General features: G+C 38.6%; 1 protein-coding gene across 5 annotated transcripts; it reads left to right on the forward strand.

Annotated features, from left to right (window-relative positions):
- The first annotated feature begins 110 nt into the window (after positions 1 to 110).
- LOC135486012 (beta-1,4-galactosyltransferase 4-like) lies at positions 111 to 17,452 on the forward strand. Of its 5 annotated transcripts, XM_064768459.1 has the most exons (9): positions 158 to 210; positions 853 to 954; positions 1,630 to 1,671; positions 10,780 to 11,148; positions 11,433 to 11,662; positions 11,932 to 12,131; positions 12,769 to 12,891; positions 13,118 to 13,213; positions 14,604 to 17,452. In XM_064768459.1, the coding sequence occupies exons 4-9, from the start codon at positions 10,926 to 10,928 to the stop codon at positions 14,728 to 14,730; spliced, it is 999 nt and encodes a 332-aa protein (XP_064624529.1). In that variant the 5' UTR covers positions 158 to 210; positions 853 to 954; positions 1,630 to 1,671; positions 10,780 to 10,925; the 3' UTR covers positions 14,731 to 17,452. The 5 variants fall into 5 exon arrangements, with proteins under 5 accessions (XP_064624525.1, XP_064624526.1, XP_064624529.1 ...); XM_064768455.1 differs by lacking the exon at positions 1,630 to 1,671 and having other exon boundaries at positions 111 to 210; XM_064768456.1 differs by lacking the exon at positions 1,630 to 1,671 and having other exon boundaries at positions 145 to 251.
- Positions 17,453 to 17,685: the final 233 nt, after the last annotated feature.

A 17,685-nucleotide genomic window follows, 5' to 3' on the forward strand; every position in this document is an offset into this window, starting at 1 on the left:
TATTAATTCTATTGCAGCCTTTATTTGTTTCTCATTTAATAACCACCATATCATCATTTTCTATTGCGAAATAACGAAATATTGCACCAAAATGATAGTGCTGTGTGTTACCAGGAGATGGCGCCACGTGTTACCGAATTTTGAATTTTTAATAAAGCATCACAATTTTGACTGATTTCAAAGACAATCGGACAAATTATCTATAATTAAGTACGTAAACTGAAACACTTGAAAATTGTCTTTGCAACACGGTACGTGTCGTGGATTTTGGAAAGAACAGAAGGTGGTGGTGCTTGTTTTTACTTGGTGGTAACTGTGGGTCTACATTCATTGTATACTACTAGTAGATACATATCATGGAAGTGCATGAGAGTGTGTTGTGTACATCGTCATTGTAATGTCATTGTCATTGTAATCTGTGTGGTGGTGTACTGGTGTACCCCCTCTCAATAAAAGCAACATTGATTGCAAACATCATCATGCTAAACATTTCAATTTGAGTGATTCATGATCAGTGAACTTTGCTGCTGGCAGGAAATGTTTGGCTGTCGGCGTTTGGAAGCTTCGACCTACTTGCTAGGTGGTGGCACATGACTTTGCCATTGGAAGAGATTGTGATCAGAAGGACATGGCTGTAATTGGTTTGAGACTCCCTTAAGTGCCTGAAATGGCCATGATTAGCATCATTTCGGGGTTCCTTACAATTTTTATTTTAGTACCAGGACATAAACGTTTGTACCCAGACAGATTTATACATTGCTAGCCTATGGTAATAAATAGTACATGTGTTGTAAAAAGGTTAAGAATTTGAGACTTTGAAGAAGATAACCCCTCCTCCTCTTGTTCTTGTAGGTGTGCTGTCTGTGATAAAACATGACCATCGCTACCGGTACTCCATTAGAATGAATGGACAGGAACAAAAGGGAGGCTGCTCAAAGTGCTTCACAAGGAAAAGTAAGTACCATCTAACATGCCTCATAAGTTCATCCTTTTCTCAATATATAATTTTTGATCATCAGTTGAGATCATTCCCTTTTGATAGACAAACACTTGTCTTCAAATAAGCATTCAATATACAGTTGATATGGTCTCATTGGCCTGGAAGCTAGGCCTTCATCTGGGTCACTTCCAATAGGCCTCCCGTTGCGGCAGGAAGTGAGATACCAAGCAATGTGCATTTCATTACACTATTCCAACTGAATACAACTTACAAGCCATTTTTATAAACCGGGGTCTGGCCAGCCACCTAAACTAACATTGTATATTTGTCCCTACTACCAGTCAACCAAAACCAAAGGGTTCAGAGTGCAGATTACCTGCCATAAAGATGCAACTAAAATTCATTCGCAACTGCATTAAATATTTAAAATAATGGTTTTGTAATAGGACCCTCTTATTCATTAGGTACATGTACATGTAGCTCTGTTACGTTACATTCATTATGTAAAGAGCCTCTGAACATGAATCAACCTGAAACAGGCCCTATAAAATGATGGTATGTATGAATGTGGTATGTGTATGATGTCCAAATGACAAAATCTTCATCCTGAAAATTCAGCCAAAATGAGACACTGGTGTGAAATATGATCTGAATTGGCCTATTATGTAGCATAATGTTATTCATTTTAGATTGTAATTGAAAGTGTTTACTCGATACCGTACATGTCATTTGTAAGTACAATGTAGTATACAAGTATTTTTTGCGTTTCATCGCAGTTCGCTTACTTACTACCTTTAAACCTGTAACAGGGCTCACGTTTTCGCTTCATAACAGCATAACATAACAATTATTTTCAGACAATGGCACATTTGCCAAACTGATATTTATTGAAGAAAAGCTGCCTTTGTGAAGGAAGTCATTTCAAGGACACAAAGGCAAAAGGGGACCGAGAACACAAAGGCAGTTACCGCCATGAATTTCAGCCCTGTTGCAGATGGATCCCAGTCCGTCCTCCTAATACACACGTAGCCTCTATTTTGAGCACTATGTCTCTAGAACAAATGAAGTCGGTGTATGGTGTATCGGTAGAGCCCACCATTTGCTGAGAGTGGTTCTTGTCTAGTAACATCGTAATTTTCATTGTAAATTTGAAAGTGGCAAGTGCTGAGATTATGATTATGATTTATATGACCAATTTGTAGCTCCAGCAAGAGGGTGATTAGAAAAACCTGATCCCAAATGTGACCCGCTCTACCAAAACTAGGCGCTTGTCGCATCTGAACTTGCCAGGTTGATACGGACTTGTTGTTCATTTCCCTATTGTAGACCTTTTGTGAAATGTGACCAAATCAGTTTGTAATAGATTTCACAAAAGGTCTACAATAGGGAAATGAACAACAAGTCCGTATCAACCTGTCAAGTTCAGATGCGACAAGCGCCTAGTTTTGGTAGAGCGAGTCACAAATAGTGGTCTGCATGCTGATGTGACTTGTAGCAGACATGGCTTTTACAATCACCCTGCCTTATTCTGATTGAATAGTAGATTGGCGAGTTGTTGGGAATAGCAGTCTAGCAACCTTGGTACTCTGTATAAATAGCTTTATTATGGTTGTGGTTACCCTGTCCCTGTTCGTGGTGACTTTTAAGTGTTTTCGAACCAAATTGGCTTTCTTAAATTATACATTTCTGCTTAAGTTCGACTATCTACATCTGTGCAGCTGATGATACTGCTGCACCTGCTTCTGCGGTCTTTGGGCCTACTGTGTACATAAATTCAAGTATGAATTAAAAAATGTTAACTGTAGCTACTATAGGTTAGAAAGACTGACCCACTTAGTTCTAATTTTTGAATATAGGGGCTCTAATTTGTTAACCGTTTAACTTATTGGATTGTTTCTGCCTGAATTATTTTATTACAACCCCAATCTTAATATTCCCGCAAAAAAAATGTGTTAATGGGGCTAATTAAAAAGCAAGTTTTTTGAAAAAAAATAAAAAGGCTGAGTACCCATCTACGTGATCAATAGGGAATATATAAATTTGCATAGTTTTGCCCTTTCACAAAAAAACTGAATGAGCTCAGTTATTATAGCAAGTATGAAGATGTGAGAGGTGTCAGTTTGTTTGTGTTGGTCTTGCCTTTTGTAGCAACTCTTGCAAATGGCTAGGGGAACAAATGGCTAGGGGAAAAAAATATCTAGGGGAACAAATGGCTAGGGGAACAAATGGCTAGGGGAACAAATGGCTAGGGGAACAAATGGCTAGGGGAACAAATGGCTAGGGGAACAAATGGCTAGGGGAACAAATGGCTAGGGGAACAAATGGCTAGGGGGTCAATTGCAACTGAGCACCAGGCGATTAAATTCAAAAACACACATCTATGGGGTTATTTTGAGTTGTTCCTTATTCTGTATTTTGGATTGGATCTGGCTCTGACATCATCGTGGAATGTTGTCAGGTCAAACCCTGTTTTTTCAATGTCTGAAGATGAACTTCCCCATCGCATTTCAAAAATTCTTGTTCAGTCAATGAACACTTAGTAATCATGTAAATAGAGGATTGGTGCCGTAAGCCATTTATGGTTTATCCTTTTGTGATTTTGTGATGAATGAGCATTGTGATCCATCCGAGTATTATCTATAACCAATCCACAATTTTTTCATATTTCTGTTAACTGGTGCTGCCACTGAACAAGTGAATAACCAGAAAGTTTGATTTTCCAATTTGCGCTTTGACTCCCGGCGGGTTGGCGGCCGCCTCTAGCGAGGTGCAAAATAAAGTGTCGCTGTTAAAAGTGGATTACTCTGGACTATGTCCTGTGACTGGTGAACAGGTCCGTTCAAAAAGACTGAATTGCATATGAAAAAGTAAATCCAGATATTTATGTGTACGTATCAATGCATGGATTAAGATATGCTTGCTGTACAGAATAAAAGTATTTTGGATCGGAGTTTTTTAAACCCGCAATATGTCAATTTTTATGATTGTACCAGCAGCATCATACAGGAACGGATGTGTTTACGTCTTTGATATCATCATGTTTTTCCTCTTGGAAGTACATCTGAATGAAATCAAGTCCATATTGATTAAAATTATTATAAATAACAGCCCTAAACTACCTAGTACAAGGGAGGCGCCTTCTTGACATGTAAAGACAGGTGTAACTGGTGACGATGTCGTCATGCAGGCATGTCCTTACACGCATGAATGGGACGGAAGAGATAAACAACTTGACAAGAGTGTTCTAGATTGTTGATATATATGAAAATGATAATAATGAGTATTGTCCTACTCGATTTGTTTACTTGTGAATGTTGTCAGGTCAAACCTTGTTTTTTTAATGTCTGAAAATAAAATTCCCCATCGCAATTCAAAAATTCTTGTTCAGCCAATGAACACTTTGTAATCATGTAAATAGAGGATTGGTGCCGTAAGCCATATATCACATCCTTTTGTGATTGTAGGGCACATTAATGAGCATTGTGATCCTTCCCGAGTATTGGGCCTTCCGAGGATCCATTACAATCCACAATTTTTTCATATTTCTATTGACTGGTGCTGCCACTGAACAAGTGAATAACCAGAAAGTTTGATTTTCCAATTTGCGCGTTAGAGAATTGTATTCCATTCAAAAAACTGGTCCAAAGGTAGCAGCCAACTTGTAAAATGAGGAGGTTATTTTTTTTAAGGACACGTAAGTTTTATTTCATTCTCATACACAACATTCAATGTGCACTTCTGCAACTTTTGCTGATATGTAGTCCATCAAAGTCTGTCCTTGGTACGTGTATTGGCTTTATGGTGGCCAATACCAACGGTCAACAAAATATCATAAAAATTGACTAACTGCAGCTGACTTTGTGGGGACAGATCAAGAAATGTACACATTTTAGTCATCTTTTCCAGGGTACATGGACACATTTCATGACAAATATCGTCAGAACACATGAAAATAATATCAACGGGGACTCATGGAGCTGATCCTATGATCTCACTTTGTACCTATCATGTTTAGCTTCAAACCATTTCATACTTTCGGCTTCAGCATTGTTCTAGCTGACCACCTATTGAAGTTCATCACTGATACATTGTAGGCATTACAAAACAAGACAAAATGTTTTAAAGGTAAAATTCGAAAGTGGAATCCTGCAAAAATCCCTGTTGATTTCATTGATTTGACGATATCATTCTTAATTCCATGGTGTTGGTAAGCTAAATACATACGCATCTCTACTATTTTCCTGCAGTTGTGCACGCTCCTGTCATTGGGAGGTGTCTCAGCCCCTTCAGGAGATTAGGTAATAATCATGGTTATAATATCACTGCTGTTGCCTGCCACTTGGTAGAGATGATATCACTTGGATGCAACGAAAAGCTATATGTCGCGCATTTGTTGTCTGACCACCACCTGTACAGTCACATGCATGGGAGATAGCCAACTTCATATTTTGCATTACCCCGTAAATTTGAAAAGGTTCTTGTCAACATGTTCTCTCAAAGGTGTGGAAAGGGTTAGTGAATTGTGTCTCCTTTTGATTGTCTGTGAAGCCACCCGCCGTAGTTTCTTGCAAGATTTAGCTTTAGAGTGGTACTGAGCTTAAATTTGGTCTTTTGGTCCAGAAGGATAACTTTTACTGCTAGGAGGAGCCTCATTGTGAGATGGTTCACGATGGTCTGATATTTCTATAATGTATTGAGATAAATATGCATGGGAAGAAGTTGCTGTCCCCCCCATTGATCCGACCAATATTTTTGATAAGTGTAAACTTTCAGCAGCTTAAGGTGATCAATAGAGATATTCTCCTTCTCATCGCCAACGTTTATTGCTTCCAAAGGTCACAAAACTACTCATCGTTTTAAAATAGTATCATGGCAAGAGGTTCTTTAAAAATCCTCAATAATACACAACACTCCTATAATTGGTTGACCAGGTTTGTGGCTCTATTGATATTCTCCTTCTCATCGCCAACGTTTATTGCTTCCAAAGGTCACAAAACTACTCATCGTTTTAAAATAGTATCATGGCTTAGAGGTTCTTTAAAAATCCTCAATAATACACAACACTCCTATAATTGGTTGACCAGGTTTGTGGCTCTATTGATAACCTGTATGAACACCCTGACTCAGTGTTTCAGCAGCTTAAGGTGATCAATAGAGATATTCTCCTTCTCATCGCCACAGCTGCTGGAGATAAATTGATTGTTTGTCAGTCACGTGTGATTGTTTGCAGTCACACAAAAAATGCCCTCAGTCTTGATGTGTGACCCACCACGACAAAATGAGATGCAGGTCCCACAGAAGATGAGCCTAAAATGACACCAGGACATAATAGAAGAAATTGATGTACTCGGATGTCACAAAAGACAGACAACAGTGAAATGAACAACCAGTCCGTCTCAACCTGTCAAGCTCGGAGCGACATACGACTTGTTCCATCATGGCGGGTCACATTTATAAGTTTTCCAATTTGAATTAAATTTGAAAGTATTTGAACCAACGTAGAAGGCCTTGAAGGGACATCGACTGATGCAATGTACATGTTTCAAGGACAGCACCAAAATACTTGTTATCAGCAGCTTGTCATACACGCTTCCAACACAATAGCTACCACAGCTTGAGCATGAAAAATGATGTATAATTTTTTGTATAGCCGGCCATGGGGCGTATGTTTCACATAGATCTATAACAGGTAATGAAGGCGCCTTCTTGACATGTAAAGACAGGTGTAACTGGTGACGATGTCGTCATGCAGGCATGTCCTTACATGCATGAATGGGACGGAAGAGATAAACAACTTGACAAGAGTGTTCTAGATTGTTGATATATATGAAAATGATAATAATGAGTATTGTCCTACTCGATTTGTTTACTTGTGAATGTTGTCAGGTCAAACCTTGTTTTTTTAATGTCTGAAGATAATCTTCCCCATCGCATTTCAAAAATTCTTGTTCAGACAATGAACACTTTGTAATCATGTAAATAGAGGATTGGTGCCGTAAGCCATATATCACATCCTTTTGTGATTGTAGGGCACATTAATGAGCATTGTGATCCTTCCGAGGATCCATTACAATCCACAATTTTTTCATATTTCTATTGACTGGTGCTGCCACTGAACAAGTGAATAACCAGAAAGTTTGATTTTCCAATTTGCGCGTTAGAGAATTGTATTCCATTCAAAAAACTGGTCCAAAGGTAGCAGCCAACTTGTAAAATGAGGAGGTTATTTTTTTTAAGGACACGTAAGTTTTATTTCATTCTCATACACAACATTCAATGTGCACTTCTGCAACTTTTGCTGATATGTAGTCCATCAAAGTCTGTCCTTGGTACGTGTATTGGCTTTATGGTGGCCAATACCAACGGTCAACAAAATATCATAAAAATTGACTAACTGCAGCTGACTTTGTGGGGACAGATCAAGAAATGTACACATTTTAGTCATCTTTTCCAGGGTACATGGACACATTTCATGACAAATATCGTCAGAACACATGAAAATAATATCAACGGGGACTCATGGAGCTGATCCTATGATCTCACTTTGTACCTATCATGTTTAGCTTCAAACCATTTCATACTTTCGGCTTCAGCATTGTTCTAGCTGACCACCTATTGAAGTTCATCACTGATACATTGTAGGCATTACAAAACAAGACAAAATGTTTTAAAGGTAAAATTCGAAAGTGGAATCCTGCAAAAATCCCTGTTGATTTCATTGATTTGACGATATCATTCTTAATTCCATGGTGTTGGTAAGCTAAATACATACGCATCTCTACTATTTTCCTGCAGTTGTGCACGCTCCTGTCATTGGGAGGTGTCTCAGCCCCTTCAGGAGATTAGGTAATAATCATGGTTATAATATCACTGCTGTTGCCTGCCACTTGGCAGAGATGATATCACTTGGATGCAACGAAAAGCTATATGTCGCGCATTTGTTGTCTGACCACCACCTGTACAGTCACATGCATGGGAGATAGCCAACTTCATATTTTGCATTACCCCGTAAATTTGAAAAGGTTCTTGTCAACATGTTCTCTCAAAGGTGTGGAAAGGGTTAGTGAATTGTGTCTCCTTTTGATTGTCTGTGAAGCCACCCGCCGTAGTTTCTTGCAAGATTTAGCTTTAGAGTGGTACTGAGCTTAAATTTGGTCTTTTGGTCCAGAAGGATAACTTTTACTGCTAGGAGGAGCCTCATTGTGAGATGGTTCACGATGGTCTGATATTTCTATAATGTATTGAGATAAATATGCATGGGAAGAAGTTGCTGTCCCCCCCATTGATCCGACCAATATTTTTGATAAGTGTAAACTTTCAGCAGCTTAAGGTGATCAATAGAGATATTCTCCTTCTCATCGCCAACGTTTATTGCTTCCAAAGGTCACAAAACTACTCATCGTTTTAAAATAGTATCATGGCAAGAGGTTCTTTAAAAATCCTCAATAATACACAACACTCCTATAATTGGTTGACCAGGTTTGTGGCTCTATTGATATTCTCCTTCTCATCGCCAACGTTTATTGCTTCCAAAGGTCACAAAACTACTCATCGTTTTAAAATAGTATCATGGCTTAGAGGTTCTTTAAAAATCCTCAATAATACACAACACTCCTATAATTGGTTGACCAGGTTTGTGGCTCTATTGATAACCTGTATGAACACCCTGACTCAGTGTTTCAGCAGCTTAAGGTGATCAATAGAGATATTCTCCTTCTCATCGCCACAGCTGCTGGAGATAAATTGATTGTTTGTCAGTCACGTGTGATTGTTTGCAGTCACACAAAAAATGCCCTCAGTCTTGATGTGTGACCCACCACGACAAAATGAGATGCAGGTCCCACAGAAGATGAGCCTAAAATGACACCAGGACATAATAGAAGAAATTGATGTACTCGGATGTCACAAAAGACAGACAACAGTGAAATGAACAACCAGTCCGTCTCAACCTGTCAAGCTCGGAGCGACATACGACTTGTTCCATCATGGCGGGTCACATTTATAAGTTTTCCAATTTGAATTAAATTTGAAAGTATTTGAACCAACGTAGAAGGCCTTGAAGGGACATCGACTGATGCAATGTACATGTTTCAAGGACAGCACCAAAATACTTGTTATCAGCAGCTTGTCATACACGCTTCCAACACAATAGCTACCACAGCTTGAGCATGAAAAATGATGTATAATTTTTTGTATAGCCGGCCATGGGGCGTATGTTTCACATAGATCTATAACAGGTAATGAAGGCGCCTTCTTGACATGTAAAGACAGGTGTAACTGGTGACGATGTCGTCATGCAGGCATGTCCTTACACGCATGAATGGGACGGAAGAGATAAACAACTTGACAAGAGTGTTCTAGATTGTTGATATATATGAAAATGATAATAATGAGTATTGTCCTACTCGATTTGTTTACTTGTGAATGTTGTCAGGTCAAACCTTGTTATCAAAATACTTGTTATCAGCAGCTTGTCATACACCCTTCCAACACAATGGGCGATATGAATAAAGACAAGTAAATGCTTTTACTACAATTTTGTACAGAAAGGCCTAGTGTAAATGTACATGGAGTTTTAGATAAAAGCATTTGCTGGTCTTTATTCATATCACCCAATAGCTACCACAGCTGGAGCATGAAAAATGATGTATAATTATTTGTATAGCCGGCCATGGGGCGCATGTTTCACATAAATCTATAACAGGTAATGAAGGCATTTGTAAGGGCACCTTTCAAACAGCTAAGCATCTACACAGTATTTCACAAATTTCCAGAGCTTCATTGCATTGTTGTATAAAATCACCATATCACCTGAGCAAATAGTTAAATTCAGGTTTCGATGAATCTAAACTATTGAAGCGCTGCACAAAACAGGAATTTGAGACCTGCAAGGTGCCAAGGCCATGCAACCTGGCGATTATAGTTGGATGTGGCCTGCACCAATTGGTTAAAATGCAATCGCTCGTCAGGTAGGCCTTTCTGCACAAAATTGAAGTACATGTAGATCATTTTCTGGTCTTTCTTCATCTCACCAAATGTCATAGCCCTGTTGGAGGATGCAGCAACAAAAGAATTGCTTGTTTCCACAGCCCTTAACTATCACAATACAATGTATATATTGTACCCGCCTGGTCAAACAATGAGGACAATTAGCGACTGGATGACATCACATCTGATCACTGTTTGTGTAAGAGTCATCATTATAGGTTGTCTTGTGGTGGTGATGCAACTCTATAAAGTACCTTCATCTATGTGTGTGACTTATCATTTTGCTACTCGGACTGTGTGGACACATTGTTAGGATCACTAGTTAATGGTGTCCAAGTGTTAATGGTTTTACATTCAGAGAGATGGTCAGAATCAGATACAAAGGTAAAACTCAAACATGGATATTTCTTGTTGGTTGAAATCGTTATAGTTTTAAACCCTTTCACTGCCACACGCAGTGAGGAAAAAATACTGTTCAAATTTACTACATTTAAAAAGAAATTTTCCAGTTAGGCTGGGTAGTTTAGTTGCTAAGGGCATCGCTCAGACACAAACATTCCAATAAATAACTGTTAATATGTGGATTTTGAGCTGAAAATTCCAAAAAATAGGGAAAAATTTAACAGTCTCCACATGCATATTGTCACAGCAATTATATGCTCTAGTCTGATCGCAAATTTCAAATAGTTGAACCTCATTGACAAATTTTGGTTTGAGATTCAGCGTCTGGTATATAATGAGTACCAAGCTATTCTCTTAGTTACATATGTTATAATCAAACTCTCATTTTGGGTTACACATGATTTTGCCAGCCATATTCTGACATTTCTTTGTGCTTCTTGTCGTTGCAGGTGTGATCTTGTCATGTTTCCTCCTCTGCCTTGCCCTGACGTTCGTATCACTTTCAGGAACATACTTCACCTCGCTTGTTGTTGTCCCAACTAAACAAATCTACCAGAGGATATGGGTACCTAAAACTGAGAGTTCTGTTGACAGCATGAGTCAAGTGATACCAACCTCTGCTGCAACCCGTTTATCCCCGCCTAGTCGAAATCTGTCATCCCTGCCAAAAACACCGAATGCAACATCAAAAATACACACAACAGTACAACCACCGGGTGTGGTCAAATTGTTGACAAAGGCACCAACAAAACCGAAGCTGAAGGATGATGGCCCACCAATTCCACCCAAGCTTGAAGCTTGCAAACTTACAGGCTTAGGTAAGTGGCATGAGTTACACTCTTGGGTTAGAATGGCCCATTCTTGGTCATGCTTTGTCAAACTCTGGCAAAGTAAGGATTTTAAGATAATTCTGACTTTCAAGTTTTAGATGAAATACAACATTTTGTTCAGCTGGTGCATTTTCTGTGTGAAATAGCCAAACATCTGAGTGTCATATTCTTGTTAGATAGCATAGAGTATTTTGAAATCTGAGGTTTGCATGCCTGTTGTTTTCCATTGCAAAACAACGTAAGTGTTCAAGTTAGTTGGCCTTTATTTCCAGGTACAGTTCCAGTTGATATAAAAGCCCACGAGATCTCAGAAATTGAAAAGAAGTATAGAGATGTGCGCCATGGCGGAGTGTGGAAGCCGTACGACTGCCTGCCGTTGGACCGAGTGGCTATACTTGTACCATACAGGGACAGATTTGAAAATCTTAAAATATTCTTAAACCATATGCATGGATTTTTACAAAAACAAAAACTACAGTATGGAATATTTGTGGTAGAGCAGGTAAGGACATGCCGGATCGATATACCATGTAATTATTCAGAGCAACCCGAACACAACCTTTGGCAAATGGGAAGTTACTTGGTCAGCAAAGTAACATTCATATTGTCAATCACCTGAAGACTACGAAGACATCTCTTGTGTTCAGTTCAAAATTAAATGTTGCAGTACAACTTTTTTGGGCTGATAGAGTTCATCCTTGAAGCCACCCTCCCCTGAAAAGATGTGGGTTGTAATGTCATTCCATCAATCGTGAAATTCTTCTCTTCCAGGGTGACAAAAAACAGTTTAACCGAGCCAAACTTATGAATGTAGGTTACGTGGAAATCCTAAAACTAGGGGACTACAACTGCTTTGTGGTTCATGACATAGACAAACTGCCAGATAACTCGGAAAATGTCTACACATGTCAGGACGCGCCAAAGGCTATGATGGTCAGCCATAAAGCTCAGAATGAAAAGTCATATAAAGGGTAAGTCGGCATAATGCCTTTCTGGTTAACCTTTTCAGCGCCAAACCTACTTTTAGGAAACCTCAATAAATCTTCAAGTCAGTTTCAACACCACTATGTAACATTTCCATATAACAGAGATTTCTGATATTTTCCAACACGGTTTTGATAGTCTTCTCACATCTCTGTCAATCGTTCCATGACTCGCCTGCCCTTGAAGCTACAAATGTGTATTCGATACGATGATAGCAGTACCCCTTCAGTTCATGTACACTGCATGCTATTTTGGTTGAGGCCAGACCTATTGATTTTTGCCGAGCCATTCTGTTGATAACTTGGTATCCGATTACACTAATTAAACATGCTTAAAGTACGCTGTGGCTTGATGTTGGCTCACTCTTTTCTTTGTGAAAATGCCAGTCACACCTGTGAAATACAATGAGCAGTTGGGGACTTGTTGGTTCAAGACTGCCAAACTCATGAATATAGACATTTGTGCATATATTTGTTTTGAAAACTCTGCATTAAATTGAGAAGACATCAATCTTTGATCAGGTATTTATGTAAGGGTAAAAAATGGTAGCCCTTGCCTATGACTTAAACAGAGAACAAGTGGTTAGAAAGATCTTTTGAAGTTGGTGACGTGTCTCTTTTGTAGGTTGTTCTACATGGGCTACTTCGGCGGTGTGTCTGCTGTTAGTAAAGACCAGTACAAGAAAATCAATGGTGCATCCAATATATTCTGGGGTTGGGGTGGAGAAGATGATGATTTCTACAGAAGGTAAAGTTTGAGATAACTTCATTTAAAAAAAAGTTGATCATAGATTAACCAGCTAGTTTAACTGACTTGGCCTTTTTGGAGATTCTTTTATCGAACACAGAAAATTGTTGCAGGTCACTTAAAACTCGTTTGTTCGCAGGGCGCTTATTAAGATGCAGAAAAAGATAGGAGTTGTCTTAATGCCAGAAAGGTAACTTTTGGTCATATGTCTCTTGTCTTTTTTCAGGGTGACCTCAATAAAAAAAGTGACATATTTAAGTCAAAAGATCGGGCGGTACACTGTGCTGAGCCACCATGATGATATGCACTTAAATAAAGATAGGTGAGCATTATGTGCAATCTTCATGAATGCATTTCCTGCTATCATTTCAGGGTGGTGGTTAACAGATACAAAGTAAAGTATCTGTCGAGTGGGATTGGGCGCTATACCGTCCTCTCCCACCACAATGATAGGCATGATAACAAAGCCCGGTAAGACAGTTCCTCTCAGAACTGAGTGTATTCTATGTGACATGTCTCCTCGTGTTGTTCTTATTGCATGCTATACACTGTTCAGGTTTTAAGCCTTTAGCTAGGAAGGGATGGAATTCTCTTTGTAAACCTTGGAATGAACAGACATTCTCTAATAGAGTTGACCTTCCTTCCGTGTGATTATCCACACATCAGCTGACCACAAAATACTCCTTTACATCATGGCAAGCATCACAATTTATTATGATATTTGTTCAGCATAAAGCGTCCTGCGATTTGTTTGTTCGTGGCATCTGTTATGACTTGATTATTATTTTCCAGTCAGCATGGTTTGTCATTCAATTTGTTTGAGTCAATCATGTGTGTACTTTGAGATTTAGACAGATCATATGGTGTCAATCAAACAGAATAAAATCAACCAGTGCTTTTATGTTAAATTTGTCTTTGGAATTGGTACAGAACTCTTCTGGTTGGCATTTGGTATCGGCCATTAAACTTTTGGTGTTGTAGCAGTAACAAAGGTGGCAGTCCGGCAAAGTGAACGAGCCATCCCCACAGCTGCTCCTTTTGTCCACGTCTGCAGTTCGTGATTAGGTACATTGGTGTTTATTTTAGTCAGTGTATCCTGGTGTTCTTGAACTATGGTATTTCATGATCAGACTCTTTGCGACCAGCGATAATCAATCGGCATGATATATTAAACTTGGTCTCTCCAATAGCACATATTGTGATCATGGCAATTCTAATTACTTGCCTTGCTGGTGGTCTTTTAGATGATATGAAGGGTGAATTATGGGCACCATGGGACTGACTAAATTTGTTGGCAGTATTAGTAGTGGAGGGCATGATTTCTGATGAGCATTGGGGATTGACTAGACAAAATAGGCATTCCAACTGTTGCCAAATTGTTGAACACCCCTGCGATTCGTGTTAAGTACAAATAGTGACCACATCACACACTTTGGTGATCTGTTGGTGTAAGGATGTGGTCAGCGTGTCAGCATTCAACTTCAGGGTCTAAGTCATTAGATGATCTTTACTGTAACGCATACACGCCTTTCTGCATCAGATTATGGTGGCTTGTTGTGTGACTTTTGTTTTTAAGGGACATACTGATCAAATGGAGTTCATCTCCGGTTTAACCTGATAATCCTCTCACAACTTAACAAAAACTGTACAAATCAGGAACTACCAAACAGCTTACAAAGCTATTTCCTAATGCATATTTCTTTGTTTTTCAGATTCCGGTTATTATCGGGAAGGGAGTTCAACAAACGTCATGGAAGAGATGGTCTGAATAGCCTAAGTTACAAACTGGTGGAGGTGAAAGCTGAACCACTGTACACACGGATTACGGCTGAACTCTGAGGAATGTGTGAATCCCTGAATACACCAGATCTCGGTCAGTTGGGGTACTAATTCACCAGGGTGTGGATTTTAGAGATTAAATAAGAAAAACTTAGAATAAGTTTGTGTGTGTTCATCAAGGAGTAGCGGGATGCTATTTCAAGATTGTCAAACCAATTTTCCAGAAAATGTCCAGTGGTTTTTTTATTGATTTATTGAATATACTTTACCAGTAAAGAGCAGTAGAAGCATTCTAAGAATCTCAAAAATATGATATCATGCGTTTAGTTTTACCAGGGTATAGAGTGTCCATAGGTATTGTAGTATATCTGATGGAGAAACTACATGTAGGAAAAGTTATCAGTCGCTGCAGCAGTAAACTGGCCTTTATTTTCATGACAGCTTAAAACATGTTGAAATTGATACTCATAGCTGCTTGTTAGCTATAATCTGAGATTTAAGTTTTACAGAATCAATCATGACACAGTAGAAATGACCCACATTTGCCGCACTGAATGTCTATTAATCTTCATTTTGATTACTTGGCAGACAATTTCCAATGACTGGAAGAAAATAAGTACATGGTTTTGGACTAAGGTCGAATTTCACGGTATTCAGCTGGAAAAAAAATGTGTTCACTTGAATTGTATTTATTGTGGAAAAAACTTGTGCGTTATTAATCAAATATATGTCTAGTTTAAGAATTACTCTGCCTGGTGATCACAGCATGAATGTGTTAAAAGCCCAATGACAAGGGATTTAATCAGCTGTTTTATGTTATTCACCATGTTATCTACAGTTTACTTCCTTAAGCAACAGTAGTAAGGGGACTATACTGGCAGCAACTAGGTAGGCAAGATAAAGTTAGACAAAGTCGCCAATAGGGGTCTCTCCCATCTCATAGTATGTTGAAATTATTGACGCTTGTACGAGGAATATACATAGTGCTGAATCAAACATGTCCCAGTGCCCTTACTGTCATATTAATCACCTATACAATATGGCCAATTCGAACCCCCTACTCCTGCCTATAGTCCCCCTTTAATGATGCCTGAGGAGTTTTTGTTTGTTTGGCCAAATTGTCTTGTCTTTTATACTGAACTGTTTTATTATGTAAAGAATCTCAATTATTGTTATTGTTGTTTTGTGACTTGTCGTAAATACCGCCTCCAAAAAAGGAGATGAAGCCATGCATACTCAAGACATAAAGAAGAGGCATGGTATTGTCCTATTGAGTGCACTAAACATCATTTTGAGGGTGATTTACCGATACCTCCATCATGTCAGACTACATGATTCTACTCATATTTCATGCATTCAGTATGTTTTACTACTTAATTCTAATTCAAAATGACAGTGGATTGGAGCGTTTTCTCTCGTCACCATGACCAATGCGTTTAGAGAGCACTGGGGAAACTAGCTCACCGGTTTGTGTGAATGCAGTTGGTAAACATGAGTGCATTGATTATAAAATCATTCAAACTAACATGCCTGAAACTGAGTTAATTTGTAAATAAGCTTAAAGCGTCACAAAAGTTGGCCATTTACAGAGGCTTAGATGAGAATAATACATACTATGATCACTGTTAAGACATACAAATTAAGTTTCTTGCAGGGCTGGTGGTATGTAGAGGTGATTTGAAGTTCATTTACAAATGGATTATAGAGTAGAATGTAAATCGAACACAAAAAAATATTTTGTCAATCACTGATCACAGACAGTCATCATTCTAAACTGTGTGTACCTGAGGGAGAATGTAAAAGTACATAATGGATAAAGTACAAACCTTTTTTTACTTTTGGTTCTAATCTGTGTCAAGTGAGTTGTTGATCCAAATGTGATATGACATGCATAAACCATATGAGGCAGCCATTATTGACGTGGTTGCCATTATATCATGCATTGCCATTGTCTTTTATCAAAAACTCGTAAATTTGAATTTCATTTTGGTTTTATCTGATCATGCTCTTCTCATGACATGTAAGGGTGCAATACATCATTATGTACATACTTTGTCTATTTATCTCCATTTTCTTATGCCTCACTGCACATATTTTGGTGTAGTATAAATAAGTTGCATTTATGTAATGGTCCTACCCTGACCGTCTGGTTGTGACTTTGTCCTCAAAGACTGATTTGAGTTGGGGTAATGGAAAGCATAATCAGACATCACAGAATCTCTCTTTGTAAAACCAAGTCATTGGTTATTTGTTTTGTGTTCTCCTCACAACAGTGGACGTCGGCTCAGCTGTCCTTTTTTTGAAGAAACAGAAATTAGGGGTATATTTTTACATACTTTTGTGGAACTTTTGCATCATGTGATTAGAACACTTTATTCATTCTATCTTCTGAAAAACCTGGTCATGGTTTCCACTGATTACCATGTTTATAAAGACACCTTATGTGCATGCATCAGTAGCAAGTGCATTGAAACAAGCAGGAAATAGTCCTGCATCGTTATATGTTCATGCCAAGAAAAGATTGTTCGAATAGGATATATGTTGCACTGGGAGATGATACAGCTGAAACAACAACACAGTGTGTGCAAGTTAACCTGATGACACTACTGAAGCCAATCTATAACTGAAGCCCAGTACAATGAAAATCATGTGAAGGTCTAATGCACATGGCTATACCAAGTTTATTGGTGTAAATGAAACTAAGAGAAGGTATGAATTTAATTGGTACATGTACATGTAACTTTATTTCTATATAAATTAAATTGGAACATGTAACACTTTATTTCCACGAGTTTTCTTTTGTTTATTTTGCTCCTATGCTTCCTGGTCTGGTGATGGCAAGTGGTAGCCTTGAGACCGCTAATGATAGTGTCTTCAATGCTGATGGTTATGCCCTGGGTTAGTATGTCTTAAGACTGGTCATGAAGGTGACTTCAGTACTAGGTGTGTTCCAAACAAGAGCGTCTTGAGCCAGGTCATGATAGTGATTTCCATACTGGTGGCTTTGCTCTGACC

The sequence above is a fragment of the Lineus longissimus genome, chromosome 4, assembly GCF_910592395.1.
Source record: "Lineus longissimus chromosome 4, tnLinLong1.2, whole genome shotgun sequence".
NCBI lineage: Eukaryota > Metazoa > Nemertea > Pilidiophora > Heteronemertea > Lineidae > Lineus > Lineus longissimus.

Excerpts from the sequence above, each read along its gene's own strand:
- LOC135486012 (XM_064768455.1), top strand. The coding sequence starts at position 903 with ATGAATGGACAGGAACAAAAGGGAGGCTGCTCAAAGTGCTTCACAAGG. Across the intron at positions 11,149-11,432 it reads TTGCAAACTTACAGGCTTAG|GTACAGTTCCAGTTGATATA; the intron begins GTAAGTGGCATG and ends CTTTATTTCCAG. Across the intron at positions 11,663-11,931 it reads GAATATTTGTGGTAGAGCAG|GGTGACAAAAAACAGTTTAA; the intron begins GTAAGGACATGC and ends CTTCTCTTCCAG.